Source organism: Dendrobates tinctorius, unplaced genomic scaffold, assembly GCF_039654945.1.
Source record: "Dendrobates tinctorius isolate UK_male_01 unplaced genomic scaffold, ASM3965494v1 ptg000016l, whole genome shotgun sequence".
Classification (NCBI taxonomy): Eukaryota; Metazoa; Chordata; class Amphibia; order Anura; family Dendrobatidae; genus Dendrobates; species Dendrobates tinctorius.
Genome location: NW_027361684.1, coordinates 40,587,246 through 40,613,426, shown reverse-complemented (window position 1 = coordinate 40,613,426; position 26,181 = coordinate 40,587,246). Strand labels below are relative to the sequence as shown.

Sequence of the window (26,181 nt, the reverse complement as noted above, 5' to 3'; positions counted from 1 at the left end):
TCCGCGGGCCGAATACTTTTGCTAGGCACTAATATATATATATGTGTGTGTGTGTGTGTGTATATATATATATATATATATATATATATATATATATATATATGTGTGTATATATATATATAGCATGTTTTTTAATTTTATCTTTTGTCCACACGAAAACAAAAATAAAATAGGGATATATTTTATATTGATCTGGTCACTAGATTAAAATCACTCATTCAACTCAGTGGGCTTGCGAAAAAAAAAAAAATATCATGATTCCTCATGATTGTCATTGAGTACTTTTTCTTCCCATGTGCAAAAAAAATAAATAAAATGTATATCTGAATGACACGTAATTTTACCATTAGTAAAACAATATTAATATATCTAAAATATGACAAATAATATATATAAGATGGTGAGCGCTTCTGTTTAGCGGTGGATACACTGAAATTTCCCAGAGAAAACTTTATTAACAAATCAAAATGAAAATTCTGCAGACAATAGATAATCACCAAATGCATCCAGTATATCAGGGTGGACGTTGAGAAAATCAGCTTTCACAGACAGACCTAGGGACAGACAGTGCCCTCTCTAGGGTTATAAAGATACTGAAGGAAGTACCGATCACAATTAGAGGAAACTACACAGGAAACTGGGACTGCATGAATGATAATAGAGGATGCTAAAGACTTGTCATATGGGAGCTTGGGACACATTATTAGTGTGACCTAACAGAAAATGCAAATCGTAGAAGCCTTACTCCACATGAGAACGAAAAAAGCTTTCCCACTCTACCTGGGTTAAATGACAAAATGTAAAGAGTCTCTGATAGTGTGATATTACAAATTATTCTCATTGTAGGATTTTTTTTCTAGCCCTTTATCATTCAATGTCCCCACAGAATATTCTTGAGGTGTTCAAAAATGACAGCTTTCTAGTTGAAAAATTCTCCTCCAATGGAGAGTTTTTGGCGGACTCCATCACGAGCTGCAGCGGCAAACACTTTTTTTTTAAATGTTATAAAATGTGATGGAGGGAAAAAAACAAAACATTAAAAAGAAGCACTGAATATATGAAGAACAAGGTGGCTTTACAATAGCAAGCAATAGCTCAAGCCACATTTTTTTAAGCAATTTTTCATGTTTTAGAAGCAGCAGACCCACTCAAAAAAAAAAATAAATCTTTAAAAAAGTGTGCACTTATCTTTGGATTCCCAAGTAAAATTTTCAGAAACTCAAATGGCACCCTAGGAAAATAAACAACAGCAAACCTGACGTGTGATTCCACCCTATGGGTTTCACTTTCCTGTCTGGTCAAAATTGGCTGTTGTGACACCGGGAGCATGCTGGCCAGTACACCTGCTGTCCCTACCATATGTCACACAGCTTCTGGCACTTAAGACAGGATTTGTTCACAAGACTGTCGCACAGTTGCCTCAACAACTTCACCATGGACTTTCTGTATCCAACGTCAAGTTGGGCAGGAGAACAGCATTAGAGAGACGGTTTCAGATACATGAATTAAATAACTTTTTCATAGTGTAGGACGTAGGTGTAATTTTTTTTGTCCACTTTTGCAACCATATTTTTATTTTCTCAAAGTAGGTACAATTCAAATTGCTGCAATTTTGGCTGAAAAAAAAAACAACAATCTGGTAACAGATTGTATGGCAATAACAGGCGATTCCGTCAGCTAAATAGGAAAGGGTTCTTTACAGTTAGAGCAGTAGACTGTGGAATGCCGACCACAAGAGGTAGTAATGGCTGACACCAACTTTAAAAAAAAAAAAAAAAAGGGCTGGATGATTTCCCCTCATTGTGGGCTATAGATAATTTAGTGACAAAATGAACAATTGGTGGAGAAAGGTTGAACTTGATGGACCTAGGTCATTTTTCAACCTGTATAACAAACTGCATCCACCTTACACATTAGATCATCAGCTGGTTCAGTAAAATAGCAAGTCCAGCTGACATTCATCCAATGTGTATAGCCATTTTAAAGACCCAGATGCCCATTAGGCCTCATTCACACGTCAGTGTTGATTGTACATGTTGGATCAGTTTTTTGTACAATGATGCAGCCATAGCCTATGGTGTTCTGCACATGTCCGTTTTTTTCTGGTAGCGGAGAGGACGTTAGTGTTTAACATTGCAAAGTATAGCAGAAGCTTTGTCCTTCATTTCTTTATCCATCTATGAAAAACACAGATGACATTGATGGTAAAACCGGTCACACAGATGACCCACTGTTCCAAAACACTGATGACATTGGTACTATTACACCCCGCCCCACTGGCGTCAGTGTTTCATGCCAGACACCATAGCTCCAGACTTTTGACTGCAGTTGCCTCATTATTCTGAAAAGCTGCCATTTGGGTTCTGTCGAATATTTTGTTTTGCTTTAGATGAAAGCACCTGACGGAGAAAGCAAGGGAGTCAGACACAGTGAAAAACTAACAAAAAACAACCATCATACGGTGCCACTAGCAACCAGTAAGCTGTATGAGGGATCTGCATTCTCTAATAGTTATGAGATGTAGTTTATGGGCACAGGGTAACTAAATGAGACAACCCTTTGAATATTTCATTACTGTATTCTTATCGTAAACACGGTTTTTTGTATTTTTTTTTGTATTTTTTAGTTTATATTTCTAAGTATATACTTAATTGTATATTAGCCTGTAGGTGGCAGTGTTATTGAAGTCAATGATTTTGGAATAATTTCGTTCTTGTGACAAGCTCACATTCAGTTACAAAAAAAAAAAGCCATTAAGATAAGCAGAATTAATGGAAGTTTGGCTAGAAATGAGCCTTTTCCACAATTTTAAGCCTTTCATATATAACTAGTTTTACATTTAAATGCAATTTCTCAGGACATCCTCGCAGCATAAAGGGGACTCTATAAAGGCAGAAGTACATTTATAGATTAGTTAATAGTCCAGTATCTTTATTTTCCTAGTTGTGAGATTTTTGTAACATTTACGGTCACAACAAAGCCTTCTTGTGTAATGTAGATATTCCATGTGATCATGCCATGCTTTGTGTCCAGAATATAATGTCCCTTGTTTGGACAAGGAGATAAATGGTCAAGTTTATCCTCCTCCGTCCATGGCAGATGGAAACTTGGAGATATTCTCCCCAAATAGAACATCCAAGAAAGGTTGATGTTGACCAAATTTTGCATTTATGACTTACTTCTTCGTAGATCATTTTACACGATCTGTTTTGCCATTTTTTCCCTTATGCACATGTAAGCACTCATGGAAAAGCGTCCGGCTTAAACAGTTCTTCCCACTTGAAATGACAAGAAATCTGAGCAGAGCAACCGGACTTGTAAGAAACAAACAGCGAGGCTGCATCCAGTCACTTGACTCTCTGCAATCACAGCTGCTGACAGATGCATATCCAAGTCACTAAAAATATCACAGTCTCCTGGTGTCCAGTTGTCAAAGTACTACGCCTGCTGCCAGAACTATTGGAGGTGAAAACTGTAATGCAAACTAAGCCCCCCAGACAGCCAGGATGTCTCAATTTATTAGCTGCAGGACAGGGCCACATCCCCAGAAAGTGACCTTCCTGCAATGCTAATTACATAGCAGAGGTGACAGAATTGTCAGCGAACAGACAAACCTTCCTGGACAGAAATAGGCTCCCTCCTTAGAGATTGTTACCAAATCCTTCCTAACATCTGCTAGATCTGCTGTTACACAGTTAGCAGATCTATAAAGTTCAACCAAGAAATAGACGAGGACGAAGATATAAGGAAGAGAATCGGTAAACTTAAAAATTCTGTTTCCCCATTTTGATCCAGAGGAAATGAAAAAAAAAAACAAAAAAAAACAAAAAACACAAAACCATAAGAATATCCCTTCCGATTCCGAGCAGAGATATCGGATCAACATTAAAAATAAGGCTTACCGTATTTACAATGAAATAGGAACTGGGTAGAGAAATCATCTAAGCCAAAGGCTTACGAGTGTCAATATTGTGTAGATTGCTTCCATCACCTATGCAATTTAGATCACGTAATCTGGTAGCAGATCAGATTTATCCAGTAAGGCCAAGGTCACACTTGCAATTGCAATGCGAGAAACTAACGCGAGTCTCTCACCTAAGCACCCAGCACTGCCTCCGGCACTTGGATCGGTGTGTGCGGCTGCATGTATTTCTATGCAGCTGAGCACTCCGGTCCCGAGTGCCGGCGGCAGTGCCGGGTATTGATGCGCGTTTTTCTCACATTGTAGTTGCAAGTGTGACCCCGGCCTAAAAGCTTTCGTAGAAGGGTCTGTTAGAACTGATGACACCGCTGTACTTACTTTTATAAACCATGTTAAAATGTCTGTATAATCCTGGTATTAATACGAATCTTAAGAGTCCAGCTTAAAAGTGAAGGAGTCCAAGTGTATTCTGTACCCATGCAGCCTGACAGCTTATACTAAGCAGTGTGAGGTGAGAGCTCAGTAGCAGAGACACTGAGCTTTTAATCAGGCTAGATGGGTGGAGATTCAGTGTAAGATTTCATGGAAAAAAGCTTATGTATCCATTCTAAAGCATATTTTCAGTTTCCATCCTCCCTGCTGCTGCTGAAATCTTACACTGTTCAGTACAAGCTGCATTTAAAAGTCCAGCTTGGACTCCACTTTTTAGCTGGACTCATAGTATAATCTGGATTTTACAGCCATTCTGACATGGGTTTTTCAATGTAAAGTGCAGCAGTCATATCCAAGTGATCAATTTAACATTGTAAGCAATTTGTATTGTAAAACCTGATGACAGATCTACTTTGAAGAGAATCAGTCATTAGGATTTCACACTCCCCCCACAATCTATTTCTATCTACATTTACCTCATTCAAAGACAAACCCAACAATACTTTTACATGGGCAGTCTGTTCCTTTCTTACTGAGAAATCAGCTTTTGAGTCGATATACAAATGAGGCTGAAGGACTATGGTAGATCTGAAGCCTCTATCACTCCAGCTCTGTTCCTCACTAGCGCCACCTCATCCTACTTGACTGACAGTCTTTATTCTGTGTCACTTCAGGCAAAGGAGCTGTCAGTGAAACGGAAGAAGGAGTTAGGGTTGGGTAAGGAAAAGAGCTTGAATGTGAGGGCGAAATCCTGCTGACTTATTCATACTGGATCTGCACAAGTTTAGCTGCAATAAGGGAGCCCCAGCCATTTTCCAAATAAAGTGGTAAACTGCCACATTATCCAGTATGGGAATGGCTTTCTCCGTACTGACAATTTTACAATAGCCTTCACAGGGGTGAGCTGGTTATCATTCCTTACTATTGTTGTAGAACCAATATGGTCGCTCTGTGGGTTTGTCACTCAACTTTCTGAAGGCTGGGTCCACATGCAGACTTTTTGCAGCATATTAGCAAATAGTTGTCACAAGACCATGGCTGTTGATGGGAATATACTGAGACGTATGTACAAGAAATTACTAGAAAGTATTAAAGATTTGAAGTTTCAAGAAATAAATGAAGTGCTTATGTACAAGCCACCAAATTTTGTCCAATTCTATCCCATGACTTAATGGAGAATAAGTGAGCATTTGTTTTTCAGAAATCAGCCAGTGAAAAGAGGCTGCCAGTCACCAGACAAATTAGGAAAACAGGTGAAAGGAGTTTTACACTTGCTTTAAAAAAAAAATTCCTTTTTGGCAGCAGATCATCTTAATGTCATCAGCAAATTGCATTTTAGAACATATTGCCCTTTTCTATTTCACTAAATGGTTCTGGCAAAGTTTTCTTTGTGCAGACCCAGCAATTGGAGATAAAACTCATGAGTAGTTTGGACCATGTGGGTCGAACGTTAGGGTGTGTGCACACGCTTCGAATTCTGCTGCTGCTGGAGTGTAGCAGAGCACCTTTGGTGGCTCCCTGCTTGGAACACTAAACGTGCTGGGAGGCGGGTGGAGTTAGAATACATAAAAGAGTGGGAAGGTTTAGGATTTCAGTTCAGTTCGGAGTCAGTCAGAGAGGAGTGAGGAGAGAAGATCCCTGGGAGAGGGATGGAGGAAGGAGGTGCTGCAGCAGATCTCAGTGACCTGGGTCTGCTGGCACGGGAAAGGAAAGAAAGAGAAAGACATTGAACAGAAACCTGATCTTCCATAAGAAGGAAAGACTAGTACGGAACGTAGAAGTAAAAGGGAACAGAGGACGTGGGTTAGAAGAGAACCCTGCCTAGAAGTTCTAAGTGCAAAGCCGGGGCCCGGTCCCCGAGGTTGTATGGACACTAATGGTTCTGCAGCAGACACCGGTGGAGTAGTGGGCTGTAAATGCACTACTCCCATCTCAGACTTGGGGCACAACAGCAACTTGGATAGTGAGCCGGGACTTCGGAGTAAGGAGTCCCCAAAGCAGGCTACAGCTGTCTGCCATACAAGTACAGTTGTTGGGAACATCTGTCAGGAGGAACTAGGAGTACTTCACACTTAAAGGCACTATAGAGGAGACGTTCAGAAAGGCACATGTTGGCAGAGTGTTGGAAGAGAGCATCCTATCTTGCCTGGAGGTCGACTGAGTCCCTGACACAGCACGGAGGCAGGCAACCTGTGTTTACTACAGACTGTGAGTAAAGCTTTGGAACTACAAGCCCTGGTGTCCTCCATTCATTCCTGCGCCAACACACCTAGTACCGCTACATCTAGGTACCAGCTTCTACACTGCCTGCGCCTCCCCTCTACCCCTGCATCTACACTGCCCTGGAACCACAGCTCCACCTGTGGGGAGCTTCACCATCTTGGCTGCAAAACACCACCAGTCCCAGAGGATCTGCATGCAGCGTCGGCTTAACATCTCACTTGCCGAACACCACAGGTGGCGTCACAAACTATTCATTCAATTAACTACATTTCACCAATCTCCCTATTACTTGGGCGCCCAGGGCCACGGACCGGGTTACCGCTGCTGTAACATTCCCTTCTGAGAGACCGGCCCGGTACCGAGTACCCCACAGCCCTGGGAGGGCGACCCAATACCATGGGGGTGTCTTCTACCTAAGGATATTATGCAGCTCATCATATGGATGGCTAGGTGAGCCACGGTACATTGAATAGATCAGCTGTTTGTTGATTAACTCTTTTTGTCACCATTGTTCTGACTTGGGTACTCTTTGCTCTGTTCTGCTATTGTGCTCTGCTTGTAGTCTGTGGCCATTCATCTTGTGGATCACGTATACCCATACATATTAACTGACATATAAAAAATATTTTATTGTACATTTTACTACTTATGTAATAGATGAATTTTTGTATTAATAAATACTTATTTTTTCATTGTATATGGTAAACTCATTTTTCTCCATATCTTTTACCTGCCTGTTAGTGGTTAGATACAAAATTTTGTTTTTTGTTAAGTCCTGGATATACCCTTTAAGGTGTTCACACGTAGTGCTCATACAGTGATGTGACATTAAAAAACTGACCTATGCTTTTACTAGTGGGTCAGTCCCTCGATCCTTGTTCACATTCACGTCACTTGGCAAGTGAAAAGGTTTTAAATACTAGAGTAGGTACTGTCCCACAAAGGTTGCCGTGACGTGGCGGGATGGCTTGCACATTATTTTGATCAAAATTATGCTTACTAAATACCCTTATTATTATTATTATTACCTTTATGCATTATTTGCAGTTTATTTTTTACTTTTTATTTCAGGATATTTGTGCTTTTTGCTCTTTGTTTTCAGTGATGTGACATTGTAAAGTAAGATGTAAATTAAATATAGTCTCCAAAGCTGAAAATGATTATGTTAACAGTGTAAGAAATTAGTGTAGTTTAATATCAGTCGATAAGCAGTCTCCAATCTCCTTTGCTCCAATCCTGACATATAAACTTATACAACATAATGCTTAATGCACACATTTACCAACACAATAAAATCTACATTGCATAAAAAGTCAGTGCATACACAAGAGCACTACTAAGAGGAGGTGTAGAAGAAATGATTAAAAAGTGGTAGAGTGACTGTGACCATATTTCATCAATTTACATCTGTGCATAAATAGAAAAAAAAAAAAAAAGATCTAATCATGTCGTGGCATCTACTATAAGGGTGCAAACGATTAATTCAACTACAGTAAAAACATCAATGATCAGCACTCAAAGGGAACAAGTCAGCTCTCCTGACATATTGCATTAAAATATTTCTCTGCAGAGGTATCTTTAAAAAAAAAAACAAAACAAACCAAAACAAAAAAACACGACTTTTGTTGTGCTGTCCCCTCTTGGAAATGTATTTATACATGCCAAAAGACATTACCTGTGTCAATCCACACGCCAATAATTGGAGACAATGTTAGACTGTGTAAAGACACATTCTATTGACCAGGTTAATGCCTTCTTGGGAAAAATATACAGAGAAATATCATAATACCGAGATCTATGAAAAAATGATCCAGAATTGTGATTTTAGAATAAAATAGATTTAAAAAAAAATGGATGTTTAGTTTTAAAATAAAAATGTAAAAATTAAATATATAACGCAGAATATGCATACTCATGGCAACTGACTATAACACGTCGGCTATATCACTTTCAAACAAGAATATATTTATGTTTGTGAGGACAATAAAAACTTGACAAAGCTTTAACTAGATGAAGTCAAGTGGCATAAAATTTGCTGCATTCTTAATTAGCTACCCAATATCATGGGAGTAAAAACTTGATTCTGTATAAAAACCAGTATACACAGCCCTTTCATCAGAGGTCTTTTCATGTGATTATTGAGGGCACATGGAAACCCTGCAAGTCTGCTCTCCAATAAGGGCATCCAATGACAAGAGGACACATTGGAAAATAGAGAATTTCCACTCTATTATTTGGCTTTTGCTCAACATCACTTTTAGCCCAGCTCCTTTTGCACGGATTGGGATATTTTATAGGAACATTAGGTATTTGTCATTTGGCTTGGAAGACGCTTCTACAGTTTATGCTCCGTGTGGTGGCGTAAAATAAAAACAGACCTAAGACCTCTTATTAAAGAAAAGAACCCTAAAATGAAAAAGAACAAAGCTGCAGTGCAATCACTTTCACAAGAATGAAGTGTGTCCCAGTCCATTAGCACCAGACTGATCATCACAGCATTGGCTCACTTCTCTCTAGACTTTTCATTTCCTTGCAGCACAGGCTTGGTTGGTTTCAGATGGCTAGACAATGAGCCACCAGGGTGTCATTCAGAAAGACTGCAAACCTAATCACAACACATGCAGAGGTGACAAACCCAACACACCCCTCCATTTTTGTCAAACATTAACTGTCCATGGTTTAAAAAAAAAAAAAAAAAGAAAAAGAAAGAGTGGCCTGAGCACCTTGCGGACATTCCTGTCTTATCTGCCTCTCAGAAAGGAGACCATGGTGTCAAGACATGTTGTTAAGTGGCTGCTGTGATAAGATGAGGCTGAATGGAGGAAACATGAAGCAGTCACTGTTTAATGAATGGAAAACACGACCAGAACAATCCACGCTGGATGGAGAATCACTCAAAACGTCGTAGGTGGTTGTAGAGAGACTGCACGTAGGTGAATACACACATTGGGTCCGGCTTCCTGCCCATCATCAGCATGTCGTCTACTTCAATAAGTCTGTCACAATGAGCCAGTTTTCTGAAATAAGAAGAAAGAAAAATCATTAACTTGACCAGTGATGTATGGGAACCGTGGATAAAACACTGGGAACATCAACCTATCCTAGCCTACCAGACTGGGAAAAAAGCAGTGTACACTCACTGGCCACTTTATTAGGTACACCATGCTAGTAACGGGTTGGACCCCCTTTTGCCTTCAGAACTGCCTCAATTCTTCGTGGCAGAGATTCAACAAGGTGCTGGAAGCATTCCTCAGAGATTTTGGACCATATTGACATGATGGCATCACACAGTTGGCGCAGATTTGTCGGCTGCACATCCCTGATGCGAATCTCCCGTTCCACCACATCCCAAAGATGCTCTATTGGATTGAGATCTGGTGACTGAGGAGGCCATTTGAGTACAGTGAACTCATTGTCATGTTCAAGAAACCAATCTGAGATGATTCGAGCTTTATGACATGGCGCATTATCCTGCTGAAAGTAGCCATCAGATGTTGGGTACATTGTGGTCATAAAGGGATGGACATGGTCAGCAACAATACTCAGGTAGGCTGTGGCGTTGCAACGATGCTCAATTGGTACCAAGGGGCCCAAAGAGTGCCAAGAAAAAATTCCCCACACCATGACACCACCACCACCAGCCTGAACCGTTGATACAAGGCTGGATGGATCCATGCTTTCATGTTGTTTACGCCAAATTCTGACCCTACCATCCGAATGTCGCAGCAGAAATCGAGACTCATCAGACCAGGCAACGTTTTTCCAATCTTCTACTGTCCAATTTCGATGAGCTTGTGCAAATTGTAGCCTCAGTTTCCTGTTCTTAGCTGAGAGGAGTGGTACCCAGTGTGGTCTTCTGCTGCTGTAGCCCATCTGCCTCAAAGTTCGACGCACTGTGCGTTCAGAGATGCTCTTCTGCCTACCTTGGTTGTAACGGGTGGCAATTTGAGTCACTGTTGCCTTTCTATCAGCTCGAACCAGTATGCCCATTCTCCTCTGACCTCTGGCATCAACAAGGCATTTCCGGCCACAGAACTGCCGCTCACTGGATTTTTTTTCTTTTTCGGACCATTCTCTGTAAACCCTAGAGATGGTTGTGCGTGAAAATCCCAGTAGATCAGCAGTTTCTGAAATACTCAGACCAGCCCTTCTGGCACCAACAATCATGCCACGTTCAAAGGCACTCAAATCACCTTTCTTCCCCATACTGATGCTCGGTTTGAACTGCAGGAGATTGTCTTGACCATGTCTACATGCCTAAATGCACTGAGTTGCCGCCATGTGATTGGCGGATTAGAAATTAAGTCTTAACACACAGTTGGACAGGTGTACCTAATAAAGTGGCCAGTGAGTGTATATGGATGCTCCTTATTAAAGGGGATCAGTCTTATAAGTAATATATATCACTTCCGTACTTGCTTTAATATAATTAAGACATACATGTGCTCATCAATACAGGTCACCAAGAAAAAACATGACCGTCTCGGAAATAACATTTCTGCGTAAAGTACACTGCAAAGTTCCTTCAAAATTATTACACAAAAAGCCACTATTAGTGCTGTTACATGTGTGTGAGCTGTGGTAGATGCATGGTTCTGCCTCTCTACTTGCACCTTCAACCATGGTAGGTACAGTTGTTCAAATAAAACTATCCTTCCCCATTACCCAGTAAGCACGAGAGGGTAGGGTCCTCTACCCCTCTGTACCGGTCTGAAAATTTCCTTCATGTACGTGAGATGTATGAAACCCCTCACATGTAAGGAACCACAAATTTAATGGTTCTTTAAAAATAAATAAAATACTCCACAAAATACCAATGTGTGAAAGGGATGTCAGGCTGTATTCTACAGATGTGCAAATCAAATTTGCCTCAATTTTTTTGCAACTAACTGAGTCCAGGCTTTACTGGACAATCTTCAGCATCTCCTAAGCTGACAAGAGACGTGCCGGCAGGTGTCGGGAGACGTTGAAGACTGCTCAGTATAGACCTCACCGGAGATCGGGAAGATGCTGCATGGTTGGACAGGTGAGGCCCACAGAATGGAATAATAAAATTGCTTTGCATTTAATGGAAATTTCTGGCCAAATTCAAGACAACTGCCAAATCCTAATTTCAGCAGATTCGCTCATGCCTAGAGGGCTCACATGGAGTGGTTAAGGTGCACGACACAAAAAAAAAAAAAAAAACACAACAAGGTTTTACCACTGTGAGCTGCAATGTGGTAATTGGCTGTGCACTTTTTACTGCCATTTAGCATATAAAAGTTTTGAAAAACCATGAAGAACATGAAAAACTACCACATCGCAAAACTGAAGCCAACAGTGGTTCAGGTGTGGTTAAAATCATAGTGAAGAAACAGCATGTAGTTTTTCAGATAAGTGTGAATACACCTTCCACCAACCATACCAATTATGATTGACTGCCCAATGTACAGTTGCTTCTTGTTTTGGTTCTAGATTGAAAATTAACAGTTCATTATAATGTTCATATAAACCTTCTACTTTTAGAAATACATGAAGTGACAGGTTTACCACTCCTCCTTCTAAACTGTATTAATTACATCAAACCAATATGTCAGCCGTCTCTTTTATATCAGCTTAGGGACAGCAATTTAGTCCAACAGACTTCTTAACTTAGTTAATGAGATCTCAGCATTTCTCTCCCCCCCCCCCCCCCCCCAACAATGTGAATAAACATAATGGTCTCTTCGAAATGCGACTCTTCATTAGCAGAATACTGGGTACTGGTGTAGATTGTTTTATCCTGTGCCACATGGCTCATATAAAGCTCAGTTCATTTCTGACCCAAGCTGCAGATTAGGATTCATAACTGCTGGATTTATGACACCAAGGGCTCCCAAATCTCTGATTACATGGAGGGGATGATGATGAGGTTTGATGAAGCGTTGAGAACAATGCCAATTGCAGCCACCTGCTCTTCATGTGCTTGGATTTAGCCAGTGCTGACAGGGCTCAAGTCTGCAAAAACTGAGATTTTTGTCATTTTAGATTAGAACAGGCAAGTCAATCCCGCCTTAAAATAAGATGCAATCCTATTTGATGTGACAAAAAAAACCCTAAACCATTTGTTAAATGGGTTTTTAACTTTGGACCCTGCGTTTTTGTTAGAAGCCTACCCCAAATGGCCAGAGATGGCTAGGCTATCCCAATGCTCAGAGATTGCTAGGCTGCCCCAATGGTCAGCTGTGAGTCAGGTTGAAATCTCCTGCCGTGCTGTCTCAAGTGTGGTGCCCCATAATGTGACAACCCAGAGTCCGGTTGTCACAGTGACATTACCTCCCTCTAATGGGTAAAGTCATGCTTGGAGGTAGAAAGGAACCCCCATGCCAGGCAGCATAGATTTAATCACAATTTCCAGATGCAGGTCAGAAAAGGGAGATGCCTTATAAATTCTGGCCAGCAGAGGGGGTTGGTGAGTCAGCTAGAAATTAGCTGAGGGAGTTGTCATGGAAACGAAACAGCTGTGAGGAGAAAGGACAGTTTAAACGTGAGGACGTGAGGTAAAGAGATCGTTCTGGAAGATCCTGTCAGATAAAGACAGGCAGCTGATCTGTGAAGAGGGAAAGGACAAGAGCAGAGACAGAGACTCTAGGGAAGCTAAAAAATACTGCATATAGCAGACCTCTGAGTGAAGCGCTAATAAAGAGAAAAGGGACATCAGAGTCCTAGGCTGACAGGAGCTGTACGCCCTGATAGCCGAATCTGAAAGTACAGGGGATTGTAAATTCCTGTGCATATTAATCACCTGAGGGCATGGCAGCGGATAAGGAGCCCGGGGCCGACGGTGAAGAGAACAGTACCCATGGAACAGGCTCACGCTGACAGCCGTACAGGTTAGTGAAACCATCACGAATAGAGGTTTGCAGCATAGTTATATACAGCGGAGACCCACACACAAAGCGCAAAAAGGAAGGTCCTAAATCCCCACCTGGCAAGGTGGATCCCCTAAATGCCTCCAGGCGAGCCGGACTCATTCCAATCACCTGTATGTGGTACTCCGGACTGCAACCTATTACCAGTAAAAGGTAAAGAAACTGCACCTCTCCGTGTCTCTCATTTATCTGCACCCCAACGTTTATAGCCATTTTTACTATTTAACATCTTTGCCCTGGGACTATTGCTCTACCTGTGGAGGGCTACAACATCATAGCTGCGCCCAAGATCCATCCCAGAGAAGCAACACCGCAGCGCTGGTCACCTCTGACTAGAATACCACAGGTGGCGTCACGTATTTCACCATCTATAAACATTATCTTTATTTTTACCACATAAATACCACACAACTTTCCCCTATTCCATTTACTGGACGCCTCTGGGCCATGGACCGGGTCGCCGCCGCCGTGACACCGTCCCCCATTGAAGTCGACGGGCCCGGTACCGAGTACTCCCAGGCCCCGCGGGGCGCTCCAACAGTCTATGGGCTGCATGTTTAATACCGAGTGCCAGGGTGGTACCACTTTACTGCCCTATGCGGCGGCCAACCCTTTCCCCTGGCTGAAAGCTTTGGTTAAAGCATTGAGTCTTCAGAGAAAGAATCTGTGGGCCACTCTCCACTCTAAGCTTTAGGAACACAAGCTTTCTTGTCATTGAAATGTATAATAGAGTTACACAGAATGAAGAGGTATTTGCTGGAGGCACATTGACACCACCACTTCATTACACAGCAGACACCTAGTAACATGAATTGTGAAGAATTACCATGTCAATCCTACTATTTAGCACATCAATCCTGCACCCTTCAGGTAACAAGCACTGCAGAGAACAGTAATTGTTGGATCAATGGTGAGGAGCTATACATAGGAGAGAGAGAGGACTTCTACCATGCAATCTCTGTTGAAGGGAATCTGCCACCAGGTTTTTGCCACCCCATCTGGAAGCAGCATAATGTATAGAAGAACATCACGATTCCAACTATGTACACTGCTCAAAAAAATAAAGGAACACTAAAATACCACAAACTAGATGTCATTGAATGAAATATTCCAGTTATAAAGCTTTATTCATTACATAGTGGAATGCATTAAGAATGAAAAAACATAAAAATGATCAATGTAAATCAAAATCAATATTCCATGGAAGTCTGGATTTGGAATGATACTCAAAATCAAAGTGGAAAATGAAATTACAGGCTGATCCAACTTCAGTGGAAATGCCTCAAGACAAGGAAATAATGCTCAGTAGTGTGTGTTGCCTCCACATGCCTGTACGACCTCCTTTCAATGCCTGGGCATGGTCCTGATGAGAGATGTTCTCCTGAGGGATTTCCTCCCAGACCTGGATTTAAAAGGAATCTGTCACCCAATTTTTCGAGTATCAGCAGCCGGCACTGCCATCAGCGGCTTATCTACAGCATTCTGTAATGCTGTAGATAAGCCCCCGATATAACCTGAAAGATAAGAAAAATGAGTTTGATTATACTCACCCATGAGCGGTCCGGTTTTAGTCCGAGGGGTGTCGCGGTCCGGTCCGGCGCCTCCCATCTTCTAACGGTGACGTCCTCTTCTTTGCTGCCTGTCGTGGCTCCTGCACAGGTGCACTTCTCTGCCCTGTTGAGGGCAGAGCAGAATCCTGCAGTGCGCAGGCGCCGGGAGAGGTCCAGCGCCTGCGCACTGCAATATTCTGCTCTGCCCTAAACAGGGCAGAGCAGTGCACCTGTGCAGGAGCCACGACAGGCAGCAAAGAAGAGGACGTCACCGTTAGAAGATGGGAGGCGACAGACCGCAACACCCATCGGACCAAGATCGGAACCGCCGCCCGGTGAGTATAATGTAACTCATTTTTCTTACCTTTCAGATTACATTGGGGGCTTATCTACAGCATTACAGAATACTGTAAATAAGCCCCTGATGGCAGTGCCGGCTGCGAATACTCGAAAAATGGGGTGACAGATTCCCTTTAAGCAACAGACAACTCCTGGACAGTCTGTGGTGCACAGTGGCGTTGGTGGATGGAACAAGTCATGATGTCCCAGATGTGCTCGATTGGATTCAGGTCTGAGGAAAGAAAGGTCAGGCAAGTCCATAGCATCAATGCCTTCATCATGCAGGAATTGCTGACACACTTCAGCCACAGGAGGTTTAGCATTGTCATGCATCAGAAGGAACCCAGAGACCAGTGCACCTGCCTATGGTTTCAAAATGGGTCTGAGGATCTCATCCTGGTACCTAATGCAGCTAGGGTACCCCTGGCTAGCACATGGAGGACTGTGGTGCCCTTCAAAGAAATGCCTCCTCACACCATTACTGACCCACTGCCAAACCAGTCATGCTGGAGGATGTTGCAGGCAGCAGAACATTCTCTGCGGTGTCTCCAGACTCTCTCATGTCTATCACAAGTGCTCAGTGTGAACCTGCTCTCATCTGTAAAGAGCACAGGGCGTCAATGTCAAATCTGCCAAACACTGTGTTCTCTGGCAAATGCCAATCGTACTGCACGGTGTTGGGCTATGAGCACAACCCCCATCTGTGGACGTCAGGCACTCAGACCATCGTCATGGAGTCGGGTTCTAACCATTTGGGCAGACACATGCACATTTGTGGCATGCTGGAGGTCATTTTGCAGGGCTCTGGCAGTGCTCCTCCTGTTCCTCCTTGCACAAAGACTGAGCTAGCGGTCCAGCTGCTGGGTTGTTGCCCTCCTACGGCCCCCTCCACGTCTCCTGGTGTACTGGCCTGTCTCCTGGTAGAGCCTCCAGCCTCTGGACACTAAGCTGACAGACACAACAAACTTCTTGCCACGGCTCGCATTGATGTGCCATCCTGGATGAGCTGCACTACCTGAGCCACTTGTGTGGGTTGTAGAGTCCGTCTCATGCTACCACGAGAGTGAAAGCACAACCAACATTCAAAAGTGACCAAAACATCAGCCAGAAAGCATTGGTACTGAGATGTGGGCTGTGGTCCCCACCTGCAGAACCACTCCTGTAATGACGGTATCTTGATAATTGCCAATAATTTCCATCTGTTGTCTATTCCATTTGCACAACAGCATGTGAAATTGATTGTCAATCAGTGTTGCTTCCTAAGTTGACAGTTTGATTTCACAGAAGTGTGATTTACTTGGAGTTATATTCTGTTGTTTAAGTGTTCCCTTTATTTTTTTGAGCAGTGTATTAGTTTACTGGGTGCAGCAGTTGTGACTCAGTGTTTTTGGATGTAGCAGAGCTCAGAAATCTGCTCCTGCCAGCTTTCTGTGTACATGGTTTACTGACAGTGAGCTACTTATCAGAGGAGGTGGTGGGGTTGGACCAGGGCTCAGTCAAGCATCAGTCCAGGCAGTGATGAATGTATTTTGCGCACTATAAGATGCACTTTTTCCCAAAAAAATGTTGGTGAAAAAGGGGGGTGCGTCTTATAGTCCGAATGTACTTACCAAGAGTGTCGCGGCGGCAGGAGTTGGGGCAATTTTGCTGGTCTTGGGCTGGGAAGAGGGGGTGGTCGGTGGTCCGACGCTGTAGGGCGAAGATCTGACTCCCATTCCAGGCCGATATCCCATCTCAGGTGCAGAGATCTTAACCTGCCAATGCGCCGCCTCAAGCGGCCATTTTCCCAGAGGCCACCACATTGCAGCAATAGATGTGCTTTCACAAAATGTCGGCGGAGCCCCCCGCACCACCAAGCACCGCTGAACCTGCCACACAAGCCAGGGTTGGGAGTCATTGGACCACTAAACACCTCTTGTGACCCCGCTCCACCAGTGTTGCCGATCCCTCCCCTTCCCCCAGTAATTCGGACTGTAAGACGGACCCCCATTTGACAATAACTTTTTCTCTATTTTCCTTCTGGAAATTTTGCTTGTCTCTTATGGTGTGATGCATCTTATAGTCCAAAAAATACGGTATTTTTGGTGATAAAACCTTTCCGTGGCAACAACAGCATCCAGCCGCATAAGTGTCACATCCCTGAAATCTGTCTCAGCCCCTATCTTGTGCAATTCTCAGATTGCATAGCAAAAACCTGCTGACAGATTACCTTTATCGCATCGAATGACACCAAACTATGCTTGTCAACATCTTTATGAAGATATTCTCTTAAGTGGACCTTGTACACTGCAGGATTTATGAAAGTACTCAGTCTTAGTTATGATCAAGCATGGCAGAAAGCAATTCTGAATCACTGTATTCGGCACTAATATAAGGGCATCGTCCTTTGTATCTGCAAAGTCTAAAAGCGATAGGAATCAACATAGGTCAGGTTCATTCAGTGCAGATTTGTGTCTGCTTGTTTGTATGCCTGTTAAGTGACTATTATCCTGCAGGCTTGTTGAATTGGGGCCTAAACTTTATGTGTAGGTTATCAATCACATGCAGACTTTATGATACGGGTGCATAAAGCTCAATGTGGGGCCATACAATACATCCATATGTCTCAGCATGGATACAGAGGCATACTAAGTTTTGCAATTATATGGAAGCAATTCTCATTGAATACATTACTTCTAAGGCCGGGATCACACATGCGAGAAACTCGAATGAGTCTCACGAGTTAATACCCGGCACAACCGCCGGCACACGGATCGGAGAGTGCTGCCGCATAGCAATACATGCAGCCACACGCTCTGCTCCCGAGTGCCGGGTATTAACACGTGAGACTCGTCAGAGTTTCTCGCATGTGTGATCCCAGCCTAAGGGAAAATACAGTCATGAGATGGTGCTGCACTGAGGCACTACATGGCAGTAAACTTACGGGTCACCAAGCCCGGCCAGTCTTGGTGCATATTTATCTCCAACAGACTCTCCATCAAGTCTATTAAGGTGAATGTGCCTCTAAGAATTTGGTTCATCTTCCAATGCGTGTTCACCAGTGTCAGAAATGTGCTCTCTAGGCTGGGATGGGGGTGAATGAGTACATTTATACAATAATTTACATCACATTTGTGACAAATAATGAATGTGTCGAGGCGGTGTTCCGTATGGCCCCTCCCGCTAATATTTGCCAATTTGACAAAAAGTTAGCGGAGCTGCAGTAAAACTAATTGTTGCAACATTTGCATAAGTTTTGAACCAATGTATTAATTTATATAGCACCATTAATCCCATAGCATCCCTGTCCCCATTGAGGCTCACAATCAACACATCAGTATGTCTTTGGAGTGTGGGAGGAAACTGAAGAACCCAGGGGAAACCCATGGAAACACCGGGAGACCATACAATCTCCTTGCAGATGTTGCCCTTGAACCCAAGACCCCAGCTCTGCAAGACAACAGCGCTAACCACTGAGCCACCATGCTGCCTATTGCCCTAGGTGACTACTACTCAACAATATCTCTAAGAAATACTGCTGCTACTACTACACTGAGATCAAAATATGGAAGTATCCATAACGTCACACAGATCAGCAAACCTGCAATTCACAAGAACGGTCTCCTGGCAGGTGGTCCGTATCTACATAACAGATTCAGCATATGGCCATTACTAAGCAAAAAACACCACAAAACACATTTACTGTAACAGAACCGTGATTGTCATCAGTCTTTCACCAAGTTATAGGTAGTTAATAATTATGTTTTCATTCCCAAAGAGGATCACATTTTGTAACCAGCAGGTTAATGTATAACTGGCTGATCCCGACAAGATCTCGGAATAGATTGTATCCCTGCACCATGTTGAGCCATTTGATGCCTAGGAACGGTAGTAGTATACGATACATCACACATAGGAGCTGCTGCCGAAAGAACAATACTCTGCCTTTAGATGACATTAGGAATAGAAACCCGACAACAGATCGCTCCTCGTACAACCTACTCATGGTGTCAGCCACACACATGAGGACGTTTATATCCCACTGTAATGTAGCGGTGCTTGCCGAAAAGAAAGCTTTCAGAATGGCCACAGAGAGAGGCGCACATAGCACACGCATGATCGGCACCTCCTTGGGGAAGAGCAGAGGGGGCTCAGATAGGATGAAGTCATTCTGAAAACATTTCTGACACTAACACAAGAACGGAGCCCGGGGGCATGTGTACTCAGAGCAAAAGTGATTACATGTGCCAGCCAAGGTTCACACCGATATGGGACCGACTCCGATGCCCCCCTAAGTGTGAAGTATGTGCAGACCCCTGGGCCCTTCAGCAAAGTGTTCAGCCTCAGGTTACTGTGCATAGGCAAGAACGCCAGCATTTCTCATATTCTATATATAACAAGTAGTAACAGGATAGAAAGAGCAGCATTCCCTCTAAGCACAGATATACATGACCTCTACTGCATAACAGAGCAGAATATGGGAAACTATACCGTACAACGTCAGAAAACCTCCAGGTCAACAGCTATCGACCCTACCCATCTAGCCACAAAAACACCCTCCCGATGTGTACTCTCCGGATATGTGCACACGTTAAGCATTTGCTGCAGACTTTTCCACACTGAAAACGCACCTATTGGCAGGACAACACTGCATAACACACACACTTTTCATTCATAATTATTTTTCCATTCCATAGATTGGCTGAAAAAGACTGGACACATGCTGCACATCTGAAACGGCTCCAAATCTGCAAGGAACAGAACAGCAGCGTGTGCATGAGAGGATAGAAATCACATGCACTTTGCTGGGACAGTAAAAATTTTTTTTTTTTTTATGGCAAAAACCCGTTGTGTGAATATTCCCTTAAAATGAAAACCATTTCACTGAATTTCACCTAAAGTGAACCAAATATAATGCAATAGTGTATGTGACCATTTACCTACCGACCATCCATCCACCTACGTACCATCCATACAGTGGGGACAAACGTATTGGGACATGACATGTACAGGAGCTTTTATCACATCCCATTCTAAATCCATAGGCATGATTATGGAGTTGGCTCTCCTTTTGCAGCTAGATCAGCTTCCATTTTTCTGGGAAGCTTTTTTTCTACAAGATTTTGGGGTCTCTATGACATATGTTGCCCATTCATCCGCAAGAACATTTGTGAGGTCAGACACTGATGATGGAGGAGAGGGCCTGGTTCGCACAAACAAAGCTGCTGGATGGAGTTGAGGACAGGGCTTATATTTTCTTATGAATCTATAAGGATCTGCCGAGTACAAACAAAGTTAACATTTATACAAGGACAGCCTATATAGATACACTCGGACTGACAGAAGCTCTAGTGCCCATCACTTAAACTCTTCCAATGGCCTACGTGACGACAGATTTATGTTGTATTGTTAAAGCTTTGCATGTGAACGGCACAAACGTCAATGAATTTCATGTGCAAAATACCAACGATTAAACTGAGAGGACTATAAATGTTGCATATTTATTGGTCATACAGTGGTGCATTTTGTTAAAAAGGGAATCTGTCCCCAGGTTTTTGCTATGTAATCCGAGAGCAGCATTGTATAGAGACGGAGAATGTTTCCAGTGATGTGTCACTTACTGGGCTTCTTGCTGTCATTTTTATAAAATCCCTGTTTTCTCCGCTGCAGATGCAGCATGCTTTGAATGCATTGTGCATAAGCAGAAATATGTCAATCAGTGCTGGGGGTGAGGTTATACGGAGCGGGTGGACTACATGGCACGAGATATCTAGTCCTCTAGTCATAATCTCCTTCTGATAAAACACAGATTTTATTGAAACATCACACAGCCGAGTAGTGGACATCACTGGAATTAGGGTCTCAGTGCCTACATCATGCTGCTCTCAGATCACATGGCACAAACTTGCTGACATATTCCCTCCCGATTGTTGTATGCATGAAAGTGTTTTAGAATGTGTAGAGGTAACAGCAGGACCGGACCTGCATGTTGAGCTGCCCACTTCAGGGAGAATACCCAGCTTTCCACCAGGATTCACTATTACCTAAAATATTACAGTTTATTTAAAGAGCCCATTTCTAGGAAAATGAACTTCAATTGCAATGTGCAAAAACATGATCTGAAGAATTTCCAGAGGATTTTACATTTCAAGGCTTTATTCAGAAGTCAGTGATTTTTCTGGTTGGAAAAAACGGCACTAATTTCATCAGTGTCTTGTATCCTATTTTCGTCAGTTTGGTCATTGCGCCAGTTTTTTACCATCAGGATTTCATCAGCGATTTTCTGGCTTTCAGCTTCACTACATGTGACAGACGTCGAGTCTGATTGACGTCACAGAAGATTCTTCAGGTCGCAGCACCTTTTATTGTAATAAGTGAAGCTAGCTTCAAAGGCAAGGCAGGGGGGATCCATGACAGCTACATGGTAAAAGGATACCCGAGGTATTCGGAAGCATGACAAAATGATGTGCAAGGAATCGTTCAGATCAGGTTCAAAACTATTCTATCCACCATGTTCAAAGGAATTTCTTTCCATCCAGTCATGTGTTTTCTATTGCAAACTGACTGAATCATGATTTGTTTAACCTGACTTTTTGTTTCTGTAACACGACGACACGGATTTCCCTTTTCTTATAATGAATAAGGATTACATAATATTAAATACACTTTCCTTTAGATTGACTTTGTCCTGCGTGAGACATACTTTTTGTCTACTCTAACGCTGCACGGATACATGGCCGCCTTCACAATCACAGCAGGAAATGGTGTCAGAAAACAAGCTATTCTTGCAGATGAGGATATTCGGTATCCTTCCATGGATACAGCCTTTGTGAGGGTAGAGGCAAAGTAACAAGAATGTAGCTGAAGGGTGTAGAATGACTTCACTAAGCAATTAAGCAATTTGTGCCTAAACCAGCTTTAGAAGGAGTATGGACCATTGTATATTTATCCAATTAGGCTGAAACTTGTAGATTCGCTTAATCTTTAGATTCATTTCTTCTCTGATACAAAGCTCCTTTTCCTCCCCATATAAGAAACTCTCCGACTACTAGAAAATAGTTCAAGAAACAGAATGTTGAACCTAAAAACGCCAGACTGATACGTTTGAACAATTTTCTTGCAAAAACTGGGTGACATGTGGCAGCCATGACCCACAACAAAGGCAAGAATGAGCAGGTCAAGTTTCTCTTAGCATCTTTACCCGATGACCTATTCACTATGTTTCTCATCTACCTACAAAATAGGTGCTAAATGTTAGATCGCGGAGGCCCAACTGCTGCCACTACAGTGATCACCAGGGTGGGAGAAGCCACTCCTCGTCTTCTGACCATGGTTTTCATAATTCCTAGTGATTGAGTGGTGACCACGTGTCATCAAGATGGCCTGCTGGTACTTACCACAAGCTAGATACATAACATTTAACAGAGGCTGGACAGACATCTGTCTGGGATAGTTTAGTGAATCCGGCATTGAGCAGGGGGTTGGACCAGATGACCCAGGAGGTCCTTTCCAACGCTACCATTCTATGATTCTATGAACATTTACTCCATGTTTGACTAGCGTTATAAAGGAAAATCCCTCCACCATGTTCAGGAGAGAATATGAGCGGCTGGACATAGCTGAAGTTGGGAAAAGCTGAACCTCCGGCGATCCAGGAGAGAATATGAGCGGCTGGACATAGCTGAAGTTGGGAAAAGCTGAACCTCCGGCAATCCAGGAGAGAATATGAGCGGCTGGACATAGCTGAAGTTGGGAAAAGCTGAACCTCCGGCAATCCAGGAGAGAATATGAGCGGCTGGACATAGCTGAAGTTTGGAAAAGCTGAACCTCCGGCGATCCAGGAGAGAATATGAGCGGCTGGACATAGCTGAAGTTTGGAAAAGCTGAACCTCCGGCGATCTGCAATGATCAGCATGGTTTTATACTATAAAAAGATGCTGTCCAGGTGGAACTAGGACTTTAATATTTCTACATTTATAGGGTATTTGTAAAGACAAATGTGCTCAATCACACCTTCTCACAAATAAGATCTCCTGCCTTCAATCTTTTAAAATAAACTTACTAAACCAGGAAGAATTCCGTATAATAAAGGTTTTGCACAATCCGGGGAAACGGTTTTAAATAACTGCTGTGACTAAGCAGCGGGGAGATGTATTTTTCTGCACATGATTGCGTTTCCCATATAAAAGACCATTACGCATAGAAAATCATAAAATCTTGTTAATGAAAAGCAAACGTTAGATTGGCTTAACAAACAATGATTTTGTTGTGTGACAGACTAGATTCCCGCTGACCAGCGCAATGGAAAGGACACACCGCGGGGCCTCTCGATGCAGCTCATCTGATTGATCTCAAGCTTATGCTCAGAGAAAAAAAAGTGACAGCAATCACCAGATTTGATGTCAAAACTGAAAAGAAAGCTTTTTCATGCCTCCATGCAATCTAGCAACATTTTGACTTACAAATACAAAGATCAAAATGCGGCTTGTTTTTTTGTGCGTGGCTGACGGAATAAAAATAATTTTTCAATTTTACTATGAATCCTTGTGAGTATCAATTTCTACACCAAATGGATTCTTTGGTTTTGTGACTATAGCGCTCGGTCTCAAAAGTGTGCCGCGGGAACCGTTCCTTGTTATTAATCCATACTCACGTCACATTCACAATGTTTCCCGCCATAAGAATGATATTCCATTTATACAAGGAAACACAAAGGCCACAAAGATATTCAGCAAAGTCACTGGGTCTAATTCTGTTCTGTCCTTTGTGAACGGAGGTGGGAGAGCATATCAGTCAGGCTTACACAAAATATTATCCCGTAGCGTCCCCAACTTTTTACTTTTGCTTGGAAAAGGCTGCAACAATATCTTGATTTTCTGCATAAAAACGGTAACTTGTGATACTCAAAACACAATCTAAAATCAACCACCTACCTACGAGAGGAATATACACTGCTATCTATGTGCAGATACTAAATTATAGCCTAATGTGCAAGAAATTCCATCCCATTCTCCACTGCCGAGACTGAATGAAAGTTACATAAAAATGCCTTTGTCATGTGAAAAAAAAAAATCATACCAAGAAAAAATAATTTCAGAACTTTCACCTTCACTGTCACCCATAATCTGTACAAATCCATTGAGAAACAAATCATTTTGATAGGAAAATAAAAACCAAACTAAAATATGGCTGCATAAAGTGTGAAAACCCTCTTATTCACAGTGACTGATTAACCCCCTGAAAGGTTTAGCTGTTCTAATAAGGAGTTTCCTGACATTTTCTTAGTTACATTTTACAGCAAACAGCCATGGTCCGAAAACAGGTTACAAGACTGCAAAGGCATCTTATTGTTGAAAGTGATCAATCAGGAGAAAAGGTAGAAAAATAAACTCCAAGGCATTAAATATACCATGAAACACAGACTCATCAAGAAGTGTCTTACATTTTACACAATATTGACATTATATTGAACTGATCATTCCTCAAAAATTGTTGACAAGACAAGAAAATTGATCCAGGAGGCTGCCAAGAGGCTTGCAGCAACATTAAAGGAGCTGCAGGAATTTATGACAAGTACTGATTGTATACTGCATGTGACAAGAATCTCCCATATTCTTCATATGTCTGGTCTGTAGGCTTAGGAAGCAAGATGGAAGTATTTTCGTACAAAGAAAAACACCCAAGACTGGCTATGCTTTGTCAAAGCCTACATCACATCTGCCAAAAGCATGTGGGAAAACATGGTATAGTCTGCGGAGATCAAGGTTGACCTTTTTAGCTAGAATTCCAAAACATAGGTTTGGCACAAAGTCAACACTTCGCATCACTAAAAGAACACCATACACACAGTGAAGCAATGTGGAGACAGCATTATGCTTTGGCCTGTTTTTCAGCATATGAAACTGGGGCTTTAGTCAAGGTGGAGGGAATTCTGCACAGTCTCAAATATCAATTTTGTATCATAACCTTTAGGTCTCTGCTAAGAAGCTGAAGACTAATTTCACCTTTCAGCATGCTAACTACCCTAAGCATACCTCTAATTCAACAAAAGAATGGCTTTATTAGAGGAAGATCAAAGTTTTGGAATAGGCCAAACAGAGAACAGACCTGAATAAATATTAAAAATCATTGAGTTGACCTGAAAAGGGCGGTGTACCCAGGAGAGGCCCGCGCAATCTGTCGGAAGATTAGGCAAAAATTGCCAATTCTAGATGAGCCATACTGATAGACTCCTACCCAAACAGAATGAATGTTGAGGTACCCTTTGAATTTATGACAGCAAAGTACTAGCTTGCGGATGTGCATAGTTATGCAAATGGCGAACACAAGGAAAAATAAATTTGCCAAAAATTTACAAAAAGCGAACAATTGTTGGGTAACTCACCAAACCCTGACTAATGCACTGGCAGGATACAGCAAAGCCCCAATGATAAAGGCTGGGGCAGCACAGGTGCATTCCACTGATGACGGTGGGTTGTGAGCTTATCTGCTTTGGCCAAAATAGTAACCAATACCCCATTTTTTTATCATTTATCTTTTTTCACTTTTTATCATTTTTACAGGATACAGCTTAGCCCTTTATGTTGGCTTGGTTTTTTGGTGTGACGCATGTATACAGTGCTGAGCGGCCCGCCTATTTTGGCGTCATTGATAGGCTGCTCAGACACTATGCATCACACTTATCAGTGTGACTTATGTCTTATGCAAGCCTTATTAGTGTGCATTTCCCACTAGGCAGCCAGACCTTGATGGGTTAACTGGCTGTCTTCATCAGTGGAATGCACTTGTGCTGCCCCAGCCTTTATCATTGGGGCTTTGCTGTATCCTGCCAGTGCATTAGTCA

The 26,181-nt window shown here is 42.4% G+C and overlaps 1 protein-coding gene across 1 annotated transcript in view; it reads right to left on the bottom strand.

Annotated features, from left to right (window-relative positions):
- Window positions 1-7,751: 7,751 nt before the first annotated feature.
- The window catches only part of SMTNL2 (smoothelin like 2), a 157,247-nt gene continuing 138,817 nt past the window's right edge, over window positions 7,752-26,181 (bottom strand). The window contains exon 9 of the mRNA XM_073565712.1: window positions 7,752-9,594. Within this exon, the coding sequence (XP_073421813.1) occupies window positions 9,468-9,594 (127 nt within the window). The 3' untranslated portion in view covers window positions 7,752-9,467. The remainder of the gene's footprint in view (window positions 9,595-26,181) is intronic.